This window comes from Emys orbicularis, chromosome 14, assembly GCF_028017835.1.
Source record: "Emys orbicularis isolate rEmyOrb1 chromosome 14, rEmyOrb1.hap1, whole genome shotgun sequence".
Lineage (NCBI taxonomy): Eukaryota > Metazoa > Chordata > Testudines > Emydidae > Emys > Emys orbicularis.
In genome coordinates this window covers 39,278,382-39,292,764 of record NC_088696.1, presented here as the reverse complement: position 1 = coordinate 39,292,764, position 14,383 = coordinate 39,278,382, and the positions used below count along the sequence as shown (strand labels likewise).

Below are 14,383 nucleotides of genomic sequence, written 5' to 3'. Positions count from 1 at the left end.
GTAAACTCGAAAGCTCGTCTCTTTCACCAGCAGAAGTTGGTCCAAAAAAAATACTGCCTCACCCAGCTTGTCTCTCTAATATCCTGGGACCAACACGGCTACAACACCACTGCACGCAAGAGACCAAAAACCGACTGGGAGCTATGGGAAGTTTCCTTTGCCAGCCTCTTGCCTGCCCTGCGAGTCAGAATTCGGTCTGGTCAAAATTGTTCTGTTAACTTTTTTCCAACTGATCATTGAGCTTCTGACTAAACAACAACAGTTGCGGAAAGTGTCTGCTTTTCTTGGAAATATTCCATTTTCCGTCAGGAGCACGGCCCTCAGCTGCGCCTGCTCAGTACGCCTGCCACCCGAGGCAGCCTGATGGACCACCCTGCCTGATTGGCTGAAGAAGCCAGCAGGCCGGTTCTTAAACCTAGCAGCTTGCTGGCTGTTCAGTGCACATGCCCACCGACTCTCTGCCTTCCTGTGCTTGTCTCCCCAAGCCCTGCTCCTGCTTTGCTCCTCCGCGGCTCCAGCCCACATCCTGCCCTGCACCCAGCCGTGTTCCCATCCTGTTCCAGCCTTGGTCCTGCCTCAGAGCCAGCCCTGATCCTGCCTTCCTTGACTTCTGGTAATCCAGTTCTGACTCTCGGCTCTGATTCCTGACTCCACCTGCACCTGTGGCTCTGGCATTTGGATTCTGACTCTGATTCTGATCTTTGGCCCTGCTTCCTGGGTCTGGCCCTGTCTCAACCCTGGGCGCTGGTGTTCAGATGCCAACCACTAGGCCTGACTCCTGCTCTGACCACTAGGCCTGGCCACCGACAGTCCAGTCTTCTGACATTTTCTTTTCTGGAAAACTAAAAAAATTTCAGTCTCTGACAGTTTTTGGATGAAATTTTATTAGTTTTTCAATGAAAATTTTAAAATTTCCACAGAAACCTCCCCACTTTCTGATTCTCTGTAATCATAATTCCAATTTTACACTCTCACCGTGTGTTCTCAGAAATTATTGGGTTGTCAGAACGTTAGCGTCATGACCCTATTATGCAAGCAGGTAGGAGGAGAAGAAGGGCAGTGGTGGGGAACCTATTAAACATAAATGTTCAGTGCCACCAGCTGTCTGGAAATGATGATTCATCTTCACCCACCTGCACTGTCCAGCAGAGACACCAGTCAAATTCCAGGATGTCTGTACAGCTGTGATCTATGTCTCTCGCCCCCTCCATTCCCCTCCCCGGTGATCTCCAGTTTTTACTAGTAATTCTGAGCTAGTTGTGCTGTTCTGGCCTTTGGCTGACATTTGTCAGTGGTCAAATGAAAAGGGGTAAACAAAAGATTCAGAAAAGCTCCTGTATGCTTAGAAGGTACTATTGTTAAAATTGTATCCCACTCATACAAGGGAGCCCAAGGGGGTGGGGTGAGGAGAGATCCTTCTTGAGCATAAGGAAAAGTCTGTGTTTCCTTGCCCAGAGATCTCCACTGCGGTTATGGCCCTTACATTTGCAGAATCCTGAATTGGGCCTCTGCACATTGGCCTTTAATTTCTCAATCAAAAGAACGACCAAGGACTAACGCAGTTAAGGGGAAGCACCTCTAGAACTCAAGACATCAGGCTTGGACAACCTCTTCCACCTTTCGCAGAGAGCTGATGCAGAAGTGTATTCTTCGAGCTGGCTCTCAAGCCATTAATGCCGAGTCAAGTTCAGCCTATGGGGTAGAAATGGGAGACCGTTAAAGCAATCTGCAGCACCATTCGCTGGAGTTCATCATCCCCTGCATTTTCCAGTGATTGCCTGCTTTGTCTGCTTGTGCTGCTGCTCACTTTGGGTGTTATGTCCTTAAAGGTCGTTGGAGAATACGGTTACAGAGTTCTCCTGTCAAAGGCTTGCTGGTCAATTGCATTTATTCTGGACAGATTGCAGCTGAAGCCATCCCGAAAAAATGTGTGTGTTGCTGTCAGGGGGTTTCACTCACCACCAGGGCGCCTCCTCCTGGCTGCTCTGGGGATAAGCTCTTTCCAGGTGCTGCACCCTCCTCTGGCAGTCCCTTCACCCATCTTCTCTCATCCTGTTGCACCTCTTGCCCCAGGAGCTGCAGCTTCCTGCTCATGACTTGGCCCTCTACCCAGGTCGCTATCGTCCTCCCCTTCTGGGGTATCAAAGTCTTCCAAGGTGAATTGTCCCAGGCGGTCCGTTCGCTGCTGTCTGGTCCGCACAGCTTCCCTGGTGGCTGGTAGAGACACCTGTGCCCACCCTCTACACCAGGTTCCAGCTCAGGGCCCCTCTCAGCGGCCAAGGTCTGCCCTACCCCATACGTTGCTGCTTTTCCTACCTTCCTGGCTCTCCCCCTGCTCTGGGTTTGCCAGGCCAGACGCCCTCCTCCCAGGGAGTAGATGTAGGCTACCTAGCTCTATAGCCCCCAAAACACCTCCCTCCTCCCAGAGAGTGACTGCAGACTACGTCCCTGCAGCCCCCCGCTGCTCTCAGCCCCTGGGCTTTAGACAGGCCCCTCCTGTTCTGTCCAGCTGACCCTGTCTAATTAATCCCTCCTCCCTGGCTCCTCCTCCAGGTGCAGCCTGGGCAGTTAATTGCCCCCCCCTCGCCACCTTAACCTTTCCAGTCTTGTGTGGGCTGGACACCCATCACAGTTGCTTATAATTTTACTTCTGATATTTTGGCTTTACCAGTCCAGAACCTCTCACAACTTAGCTTGGGCAAAGGCTTTCCTATAGCCTGTTATTGGAAGAGCTCCTATTAGTAGAACATTTGCTAAAATACAAAGCCTTCCCTGTTGCCCAAACCAAGCCACGATTTGGTTAGTGACCCCACTATTCACATAGTCCATTTTCTTTACTCCTGTCTTAGCTCTTTGGGCCTGTCTCTAACCTCCCTGTGGAATGCTCTCCTACTTGGAGACCTCCTGCTGGAGCAGAGAGAGAGATTGAGGCCACAGCTGCCAGGACATCCTTGAATTTGGTGCTTCTGTCCATTAACGCTAGTGGCTGGAGGCGAGTCCTTGGTGCTGGACTGGGAGCAGTTAAGTAAAGAACACAAATTTGCTGGCATTACGGGGGAAATGCTACTTTTCAGTTAGGGACAGTGCCCGGTGTGAAAGGCAGCTTTTTTACTGCATCCAGGTAACCTGACTCTGTGCAGTGTTTCCCAGGGCTAACAGCTTGGAGAGCCCGTTCCCTTTAGAGCAGACCCTCACCAACAGATATAACTGCCTGCCCCTCCGGGGGAGTCTGTGCCCTCCAGTTTGCAATTGCAACTATCTTTGAAGAAGGCATTGCAATCTCTTGTGTTGAAATAAAATGAATGGTACATACTCCTAAGCAATCCATCCAGCTCGTAAGAGATCTGTGTTCTGTTCTCTGTTACAGGACATGGTTCCTCATTGTATTCACGGAGTTCTGCTGCTTGTTGAAAGAGATCTCACTTTTCGGATGGAGAAGCCAACAGCGGTGCAGGTAATGGAAGCATTCATGCAGGAACTGCTGGGGAGCTCCTGATACTTGTGTTAACCCTCTGAACAGTGAGCTATACGTTTTTATAAATTGAGTAGATCTTTTATTGCCAAGTCCATCACTCACACATATCCTCATGAATGTCAGGATACCAGAATGCTCTTTGATAGGACTCTAGCAGGAAGGATACAGTGGGGAGTCGTGCACAATGAACACTGACCTGAGAATTTTTCAGGCCCTGTTGTCAACAACGGGCTAAATCCCTGACTGGGGCAGCATAGTTGTTGTGCTCAGCTGAGCACTCCTGCAAGGGGAAGAGGAGACACCAAGGATGGGGAACATCAACACCCTTTTCAGTGGTGGAGTGTCTGTTCTCTTCCCTGCCAGTTCTGACTGCCCCAGCTGTGGGGAATCGTCAGACGTAGGGCCTGGAAGTCCTGGCTGATGATGACTTTGTTTCAGAGCTGTTGTCTGGCTTTGGTGTCTCTGGGGGGTGCTACCTCCCCAGCTGGCACTCATGTTGGGATGTCTGGGAAGGCACTTCCTCCACTAATGCCACTCCCCCGTACTCCCAAGAGGAAATACAGGCCCCTTCTGTGGTCACTGGGCCCAGCTGGACTGCCCAGTGGCTTCCCTGAGTCTTTGACCTGGGCGTGGGCTGAGTGAGGACTTTAGGAAAAGGCCCCATGACTTCATCACACGGAGGTAGAAAATGAGTAATTTTAATGGCCAAGTCATGTTCTCAGCCCCAAGTCACGGGCTGACGCTAGAATCACGGGGTGGAATTCTCTGGCTGCGTTATGCAGGAGGTCAGACTAGGGGTTCTCACCACAAATTTTTTGGTGGCCTCAGAGTGCAGCCACCAACTCTTGCTGGTGGCCACACTGACAATTTTTCCTAAAATACTTAATTAACTTTAGGAAAAACAAATAAATATGCACATATACTTGTCCAGATCATTGTAATTTATTTATGTAGGGTTTTTTCAGACTCAGTAATAAAAATAATTTACAGTTGACTATTCTTTACTGGACCTAAACAGAATAGAAACACAAATAAGGTGCTTTGCATGTTCTTGCCTTTTTGTTGTTGTTTCTTTTGCTTTTTTGGTTGCGCTTTTTTTTTTTTTTTCTAAGACTTGCTAGCTGGTAAGTCTTCTGCTGTGAAAAGTGATATTTGTATGTTTGTTAATATCACTTTTCACAGCAGACTTACTCAGCTCCGGCAAGCCGGGGGACAAGTTTAAGTCCTGAATGGGGAGGCGGGCAGGGAGGCAGCGGGGCCCAGGGACAATGGCGGGGGTGATGAGCCTGGGGCCGGAGCCTGGAACCAGAGCCTGCCACCACGTGGACGGAGCACGAAGCCCCGTTGCCGAAGCCTGCCTCCCCTACCCCTGGGAAAGTGGGGAACTCACCAGCTGCTTGCACCTCCAGAGTTTTTCTTTCTGGAGGGGGGCAGGGCCCAGCCGTTGCTGGTGGCCCTGGGAGAGGGGCCACTGCTTTGCGGCCCCTCATCACAGCCCAGGTGACTGTGGCCGCAAGGAAAGGCCCTGGTGGCTGCATGCGGCTGCCGTTGAGAAACGCTGCTCTAGATGCAGCCCCTCCTGCCCTTGAACTCTATAGCGGAGGCGCTGTTCTGTGACTCCAGGAAGCTCAGCACAGAAAGGTCCAACCCAGAGGGAGGGGCGTGTTAAAGGAGTAGTTTAATATATTACTGATGGCTGCAAAACGTAAACCTCAAAACGTAGAAGATGCACAACGTGGCTGAGTTAGTGTGGCTGTTGGAAGCTTAACTTCTGCATCCCCTGCTCACCCGTAGTTCTGACTGTGCAACTGCAGTGTGACTTCAGTGAGTTAAAACTGATAGAGCAGCCTCCAAAAGTATATTATTTGTAGGGTGGTAGCACCTAGAGGGCCCAGTCAGGGGTGGGGCTCTGTCACCAGAGTTCCTTCCCCAGGAACCCCCTAAGGCTCTGGGCAGGGCCGAAGCACTCACCCGAGCCACTGCTCTGTGATGTCTGGGCATTTTTCCCACTGCAGTTCTGAGAGCCGTCTAGTTGGGCCCCGGATAGTCGGCCCCTTCTGAGGTTGTCAGTGAACAGAACAACAAGGGAAAAAACACGAAGGAATCAGCCCCAAGCTGGGCTTAGGCTCTCTTCCTTTGGAGGGTGCTCGTTGGGCTGCAGTCCTAAACTGACTTCACAGTAATAGAGGGGAATGGTTCCTTCTCAAGGTGAGTCAGCACTGGGGCCTCCTTCCCCTCAGGGAGGGTTTCTCCCTTTTAAGCTCTCACAAGTGTGATGGGGCGGAGCCCACATTATCCTGTTAACCTGTGTTGCCCAGCACGGGGTTTGCTGCATACCCCTTCACAGGCCCCTTGGGCTGGACACTGTAGATACATGCTATAGCAGGACAATCTCTGCTCCAAAGAACTCACCATCTGAGCGTGGAAGATGCTCCCTGAATTGCCTGCAGGTGAGTGAGTGGAGTATTGGACTCGGCATGCTGTCCTGCTTGGGTCAGACACGACCTCAGTTGTAAATGTGTAAGGAGCCAGGAAACCTGGGGTGAAGCCGTAGCCCCTTTGAAGTCAAAGCTCCCATTGCCTCCAGGATTTCATCCAGGATTCCTACCAGGGTGACCAGACAACAAGTGTGAAAAATCGGGACGGGGGTGGGGGGTAATAGGAGCCTATATAAGAAAAAGACCCAAAAATCGGGACTGTCCCTATTAAATCGGGACATCTGGTCACCCTAATTCCTACAGGAAAAGGTCCTGAACGCTCTGAGGTTCATTTTGGGAGAAGTTGTTTTAATGTGGCTGTGTGTGCGGAGTCTGGCCATCTCTGGTTACAAAGAGAATGAGCAAAGGTGACAAGCCGGAGGCATTTGTTACCAATCATTCACACGCAGGGGGGCATTTGTGTGTGTGTGTGAGGGACATAGAGCAAGGGATAGGAAGGTATATCTGTGTGGGTGAAAACAACCAAAGTAATGAATGGAAAAAAAGTTTTAAACAAGTGAAAGCTGCCAAATCCAAGGGGATCAGGAAGGTGCAGAACAGAGATTAATAAAGAAATTGGCATACAGCAGAATCAAAGGGAAAGTCACAGTTTTAATGAGAAAATGGAAACTTTGCAACTCTAGAGGAATGTTGGATGTGTATGACTGAATTACTCACTCCCAGCCCAGCACTGCAGGCTCTCTCAGCAGCTCTTGTCCGTTTTCCCTGTGGGTATTATGTTCCTTGGATGGCCCAGCTCAGCTGCAGCCTCTGACAGGAGCAAGCTGGGGTGTATTGGATCTTGGGTACCCTCTAAGTGGCAAGTGACTCCTGGCATAGATCGGAGGCGCACTGGGATTGGAGCAGAGAAGGGCTGCTGTGTTAGGATGCTTCTCCGGGCATTACTTTGGGAAGCCCGTTGCCAGTTTTACAATCCCACAGAAACGTTATTAACATGCATGAATCATACCATGCCATGTGACCGTGGAAGGCAGAGATTTGCTCTGTCGCCACCAGATAATTTTGGCTTTGGAGGAATTCCTGGCTCCTTTCAAGCTTCCGTTTCACACTGCTTTGCTTCCAGTTTGCTCATTGAACTATAGCACGGGAAGCTAGTGAATTATTCTAAGATTGCTGAGCTTTTGTTTTTTCCTTCGTAGTGTGATTGGATTTCACGTACCTCCCCTGTGTGTGTAGAGGGTCAGGCTGTCATAGAGAGCTGGGATCTCTTGTTAGCCCTGCTGGAAAGTGGATCAATAGAGAGACATTCACCTTACTTATTCCCCTCCCCTCATAGGGTATCCCTACATTGCAAAAAAAGGTGTGTTTTTGACTCAGGTTAGCCAACGATCAATGGCTATTAGCCAGGATGGGCAGGGATGGTGTCCCTAGCCTCTGTTTGCCAGCAGCTGGGAATGGGCGACAGGGGATGGATCACACGGTGATTACCTGTTCTGTTCATTCCCTCTGAAGCACCTGGCATTGGCCACTTTGGTCTGACCCAGTATGGCCGTTCTTACGTTCTAACTCAGGTTAAATTAGCACTGAAGACACAGCAACTTGGCTTTTATCCTTGGCTAATGCCTCTAAGGGAAGCCTGGGGTTGAACTCGAGCTACTAACCTGAGTTAAAAGCGGAGTTGCTGTGTCTTCACTGCTGTTTTAATGCATGTTATCTAACCTGAGCTAAGAACATTCCTTTTCTGGCAGTGTAGACATGACACTCTCGACTCTTCGGTGCTCCTTTCTGCAGGCAGACGTGACGCAGACGTGCTTTTTTCTTCTCAGATTGAACTTCTGCCCTCAATGAAGTCCCTCCACAAGCACATAGACAGCACACAGCTGCCACTGGAGTTGGATGGAGCCTTCCCTTACTGCCATCGGGACTGGTTAAGCTTTCGCATGGTGAGTGAGACGTGCAACGGTCTTTAAACTTGCTGCTTCTAGGGTTATGGCCAGATTTCCCATACACCAGAGGGGAGAAACTTATAATTAACTGGGTTAGTGCAAGATATAGCAGCAAATAAATATGAAACTTACCAAAGACGGGAGATGTGAAGTTCTGGTTCCCCTGATAGCCATGTCTCAGCTACACTGGGCATGTATGCATGGCCGTATTTGTCTTACCATGCTCGTGTTAGTGTTGATGGATGTGCCAAATGGCCAGATCAGCATGGCTATGGGAATCATAACCTTGAATGTCTTAACTTGGGTATATCTAAGAATGTAGTTGCCAGAGGGAGCAGTGGATGCATGAGAACCTGCAGGGCTAGACCCTGGGAGGAACTGGGCTATCGATGCCGCCGCATTGCCACTAGAGGCTTAGGTTTGGCAGCCACAAGAGGATCCTGTGAAGCTAGGCGCGGCAGGGCCTGAGTGGCGGCCCCTCACAGCCCACTGATTGGCCAATACCAGTATATAAGCCATGATGGGGAGCTGTCTGAGCAACAACACAGACTGCTTGCCTGCTTCTGCTCCTGACCTTGCTTGCAATAAACCCTAAAATCCAGCTTCTGGCCCCGGTTTGTCCTTGCCTTTGCCATTCGACTGCTGTCTGTAGCCTGGTGCCTGATCCCGACTTCCTGGGATCCTGACCCTGCTACTTCTCTCACGCTCGCAACTTAGCAGCTGACCAGGGCACGCGGGCCGCCCACGGCCTGACCCTGACAGGAGGGAGCAGGATCATTGCAGCCCTCTCCAGGGAGGGGAGACAGACTCCTTCCTTCTTGTACACTCCCAGGTCTCCAGGGCAGGGACTCTCTTGAAGTTTGTCTCATTCATCAGTGATTAGAATAATGTCGCCCCTTAACAAATAATAATTGGAATAATAAACAGTCCAAAGTGATCAGAGTTAGTTAGAATTCTGTTACTTTGGAGCCAGGTTTCCTGGAATATATAAAAAACTCCCCATTGAGGACTACGCTTCTGGCACGTGTAAAGCTTTAGAACACAGGTGCTGGAGTTCTTGGAGGAAATGTCTGAATTGGCTGAGAACACCCCTGTCCTCCAGCACTGATGACTGACAGATTTTACCAAACTTGCGACTACATTCCACCCCAGGAGCCAAGCAAGGAGCATCAATTCCTTTGTGCCACACGCTTCAGGGTATTCCTGTATCAATAAGAGGCACATTTGTAGTAGTACCGTTAGGTGTGATTCAACATGTTCAGGTATGGGGGGGTTCATTTCCTTTCATCTGTGACTCCCCGCAAGGATCATCTGCAGCATGCACGAACGGGTAGTGTTTCCATTTGCGTTTGATTTGCCGAACATTGTTTGGGACAGCACCAATTTCATGGCTTCTGCTTCCACGGGATTCAGCCTTGTTCTGCCCTGACGTTATTGGGCAGGGCACAATGTAACAATGCCTAAATGCTGAGCTGTCTGTCAAGATGTCACAGATGATATTGCTGTGCCTCTGATGGCAAATTGAGGCGGTCTCTCTTATTTTCAACTTGCTTCAAATATAAGGCGATCAGAAACATCATCATTAAAGTTCTCTTCCCTACCCATATAGAATCATGAAATCATGGAACTGTAGGGCTGGAAGGGTCCTCGAGAAGTCATTTAGTTCTGCCCCCTGCATGGTGGCTGGGCCAATTAAACCTAGACCGTCCCTGGCAGGTGTTTGTCCAACCTGTTCTTAAAACCGCCAATGATGGAGATTCCACAGCCTCCCTGTTCCAGAGCTTAACTACCCTGAGAGTTAGGAAGTTTTTTCTAGTATCGAAAAAACTAAACTAAATCTGCCTTGCTGTGGATTAAACCCATTGCGTCTTGTCCTACCTTCAGTAGACATGGAGAACAATTGATCACTATCCTCTTTGTAACAGCCCTTAGCATATTTGAAGGCTGTTATCAGATCTGCCCTTGGTCTTCTTTCCTCAAGACTAAACATGCCCAATTTTTTTTACCCTTTCCTCAGAGGTCAGGTTTTCTGAACCTTTACTCATTTTTGTTACTCTTCTCTGGACTCTTGCCAATTCGTACACATCTTTCTTTACGTGCGGTGCGCAGAATTGGACACAGTACTCCAGCTGAGGCCTCAGCAGTGCCAAGTAGCGTCATACAATTATCTTCTAGGTCTTACATACAACACTCCTCTTCATATATCCCAGAATGATATTAACCTTTTTTTTGCAACTGCATACTGAATTTGCGATCCACAATAACCCCCAGAACCTTTACAATGGTGCTACCACCTAGCCACTTATTCCCCTCTTTGTAGTTGTGCTTTTGATTTTGTTCTTTCCTGGGTGCAGAACTGTGCACTTGTCTTTACTGAATTTCATCCTGTGCTTTCAGACCAGTTCTCTAAATTGTCAAGGTTGTTTTGAATTCTAATGCTGACCTCCAAAGTTCCCTCCCAGCTTGGCATCACGTGCAGGTTTGATAAGCATACTCTCCACTCCATTATCCCAGTCATTAGTGAAAATATTGAATGGTTCTGGACCCAGGAATGACCCCTGCAGGATCCCACTAGATACACTCTCCCAGTTTGACAGTGAGCCATTGAGAACTACTCTTTGAGTACAGTCTTTATCAGTTGTGTTCCCACATTGTAGCAATTTCTTGTAGAACAGATTTCCCTAGTTTCATTATGAAAATGTAATGTGGGACTGTGTCAAAAGCCTTACCAAAATATCAGGGGGTAGCCGTGTTAGTCTGTATCCAGAAAAACAATGAGGAGTCCAGTGGCACCTTAAAGACTAACAGATTTATTTGGGCCTAAGCTTTCATGGGTAAAAAACCCACTTCTTCAGATGCATGGAGTGAAATTTACAGACCAAAACATTAAACACCTCAGCCTTCTTGATTGTTATCAGTTATTAGCGCTTCTTCCCTGCTATGGAGAGGACCTTCGCTTTCCTTTGTATTTCTCTTGCTCCTAATGTATTTAAATAACCTTTTCTTATTGCCTTTTATTTCCCTTGCTAGGTGTAACTCATTTTGTGCCTTGGCCTTTCTGATTTTGTCCCTACATGTTTGTGCTATTCTTTGTACTCCACCATAGCAACTTGTCCATGTTTCTACTTTTTGTAGGATTCCTTTTTGATTTTCAGGTCATTAACGAACTTCTGGTGGAGCCATATTGGCCTCTTACTATTCTTCCTATCCTTTGCGTTGGGATAGTTTGCTCTTGTGCCTTTAATATTGTCTCCCTGAGAAATTTCTAGCTCTCTTGAACTTCTTTATCTCTCAGATTTTCTTCCCATAGGACTGTTCCTACCAGATCTCTGAGTTTGTTAGTCTGTTTTTTTTTAAGTCCATTGTCCTTATTCTGCTGCTCTCACTCCTTCCTTTCCTTAGAATGATGAAATCTATTATTTCATGATCACTTTCATTCAAATTGTCTTCTACCTTCAGATTCCCCACCAATTCCTCCCTGTTAGAAGCAAGTCTAAAATAGTTGTCTCCCTCATTATCTCCTCCACCTTCTGAAATAGAAAGTTGTCCCCAGTATGCTCCAAGAACGTATTGGGCATGAAACACGGTGAGGTGTAGCTAGGGAAATACCTGGAAATAAAATGAAAGAATCTGGGGAAGAATACGGGAGTCGAGGGCCACCTCTTGTTTCACATTTCTTACATTTTAAAGTCAATATCTTTCCCCAAGCTGTAGCTGAGGGGGGAGTTCATGCAGGAATTTGACGGCACAGAGCTGCTAATGGATGCACTGAATGTGACCATGACCCAAGTGATAAATGTCTGTAGCTCTGCAACCACATGCCAAACACTATTTATTTAACATCTCTGATGAACTTACCTGCTTCCTGCTCACTAATCCGTCTCCAGCAGGGCTGCTCACAACATTCCAAACCTGGGAGCAGCTTCAAACAGCTCCTCGTTTTTAAAAAAAATAAGAACCTGCTTGTGAATGTGGAATTTGCCCCCAAATTTCACCGGTTATAGGCTGACGACAACAGTATTCAGACCTGGATCAATGACACTTTTAAGGGGCGATATCTCATGAACCCCCATTGTCCCAGAGGAGAGCTGAGAATGCAGGTTTTCTATGGTATAAATCAGTTGAATCTAGTTCTGGAGGTTTGCCAGGTGTCTGGCCTTAAAATTGTACCACCCTGATGTGTAGAACAGCTAACTTAGGCCTGGTCCACACTAACCCCCCACTTCGGACTAAGGTACGCAAATTCAGCTACGTTAATAACGTAGCTGAATTCGAAGTACCTTAGTCCGAACTTACCGCGGGTCCAGACGCGGCAGGCAGGCTCCCCCGTCGAGCTGGAGTACCGGCGTCGACGGCGAGCACTTCCGGGATCGATCCCAGAAGATCGATTGCCTGCCGCCGAACCAGGAAGTAAGTGTAGACGTACCCTTAGGTCATGTATAGAAGTCTTAAATGTGTATTCTATTTTTTCTATCACTCCAGGGTCCATACATTATAACTGAGGCAATTTAGCTTTCCCGGTGGAAGGATATGAAAACTATTCAGTCTGAAAAAAATACAGATCTTAAAAGAATGTTACAAAATCCCTCTTCTCTAAACCAAGTCACAAACAAAATCCATAACTGCTTGGGGTGGGAATAAATTAGGTTTGTATTGGACCTGCTATGGGATGACCTATTTAAACTCCTGGTTTGGTCACTTGTGGCTAATGCAGCCAGCCCAGACTCAAGACATGAAAAGCTTAATACCTCACTTGTATGCGGTGGTGTTGTAGCCATGTTGGTCCCAGGACATTAGAGAGACAAGGTGGGTGAGGTAATATCTTCTATTGGATCAACTTCTGTTGGTGAGAGACAAGCTTTCGAGCTTACACAGAGCTCTCCAGGTCTGACCTGAAGATATTACCTCACCCACCTTGTTTCTCTAATACCACGCTGTCACAGGTCCCATTCGAACACCCCCTCTTGGCTACCCACTGGACTGCTGTGAGGGAACCCAAGCCTCTGGATCCCGGGTATTTTAAACCTCTGGAGCCTAAATGGAGCCCAACCACTGCCCCAGTCTTTGGGGTCCATAGGCACAGCCTCGGGGTGCAGACCCTGTATCTGTCACCCCACACTGAGAACTTGCTGCCCAATCCCTTGGCTCACTGCTGACTCTTCAGACACCCCCATAGTTTAACACACCGAAGGGGTGAGCCTCCTGGGTTACAGTTGAAATGTTGAAGGAGGCATGGGGCATATAACGCGCAGAGACTTCTCACCGGAGTCTAGCATCATTGCTCTCTTACCTGACAGCTAAAGCAGAAGCAGTACAGCTCATATACAGCACAGCCAACCCTAACTGCAATGCCCCTCAATAGCTCGCCCTTCTCTGGGGAGTCCTGGGGGACCATTGGTGTTCAGGAAGGCAGGCAGGGTCCCCTGACTCATGAGGATTGTACCTGTTGGGTTGCTTCTTCCTCTCGGAGTCTTTCAGCCCAGCTTTCCATGATCCCACAGTTTTCCTAAGAGCAACTTTGTCGTATTAACCAGAATTCGTAAGTTTCACAGACAGAGCCCTGAATCCATCATACACCATGCCATCGGTCCACTGGAGATTTCCACCCACAGCTTTCTACCACTCCCTGTAGCTCCCTGCAAGCTGCTGTTTCTGTTCTGCCCCGAAGAAAACCGTGCAGACAGTAACCTCTGCCTTGTTCCTTTCCCCTTCAGAAACTGGAGCATTTGCTACAAGGATGTCAAGGTGCTTGTGCTTTCCTGCAGGGGGCCATTCAGAGGGTGGAGGCCTGTAGATTACCAGAAAGAGCTGAGGTAAGTGTTGTCTTCTAGTGCCAGACACAGGCACAAAGAGCAGGATGCTAGACAGGGGCTGCCAGGCTGAAATTTTAATGCTATAATGGCAGCTCACGCTAAATGCTGCATTTTAAATGTTCTTTAATACTCAAATTCTCAGTAAATTAGGCAAAGCAAAGTTCTTAAAGTTAAACAACTGGTGTCCGAATGGCTAAGTGTTTGCATGGAGATTGGGAAGATGGGACTTCATATCTGGATTAGAGAAAAATGGATTAAAAAGAGCAATTAAATTGACCATCAAAGTAAAGTCACATTGACACAGGTCAGCTCTCTGCGTCCTGGGCCTACTCCGAGGCCCCTCCCGCTCTAGCAGTGAGCTGGCTATTGTAATGTTTGTTCTGGGGCTCAGATTTCTACAGAGAACAAGAAGGACAGAAAAGATGTGGGCGAGGCTAGATGCATATAGAGACAAAATCCAGTGTTGTGAAAAGGAAATGCAAAAAAGGGCGAAGATCTGCACGCTGCCATGGAAGAGGACCTGGAAGGAAGCGGGAAACCCAACAGTGGAGCATCATGAAGGCTTTTCCACGGTTCATTTCTAGCTTTCTTTCCATTCCTCTCTGGATGCACTTTTGCTTAAAAGCTCATACTTATTGTTCTTTTCCCTGTTACAATAAGCAGACCCAGTCTGGTGTCTGGCCATGAGTTGGTTGGTATAACTCCCATCTA

The 14,383-nt window shown here is 48.2% G+C and overlaps 1 protein-coding gene across 1 annotated transcript in view; it reads left to right on the top strand.

Moving 5' to 3' along the window:
- The window catches only part of PLEKHG4 (pleckstrin homology and RhoGEF domain containing G4), a 164,192-nt gene that overhangs the window by 66,758 nt on the left and 83,051 nt on the right, over positions 1–14,383 (top strand). Inside the window, exons 7-9 of the mRNA XM_065416667.1 lie at positions 3,368–3,454; positions 7,740–7,856; positions 13,574–13,672. Of these exons, the coding sequence (XP_065272739.1) occupies positions 3,368–3,454; positions 7,740–7,856; positions 13,574–13,672 (303 nt within the window). The remainder of the gene's footprint in view (positions 1–3,367; positions 3,455–7,739; positions 7,857–13,573; positions 13,673–14,383) is intronic.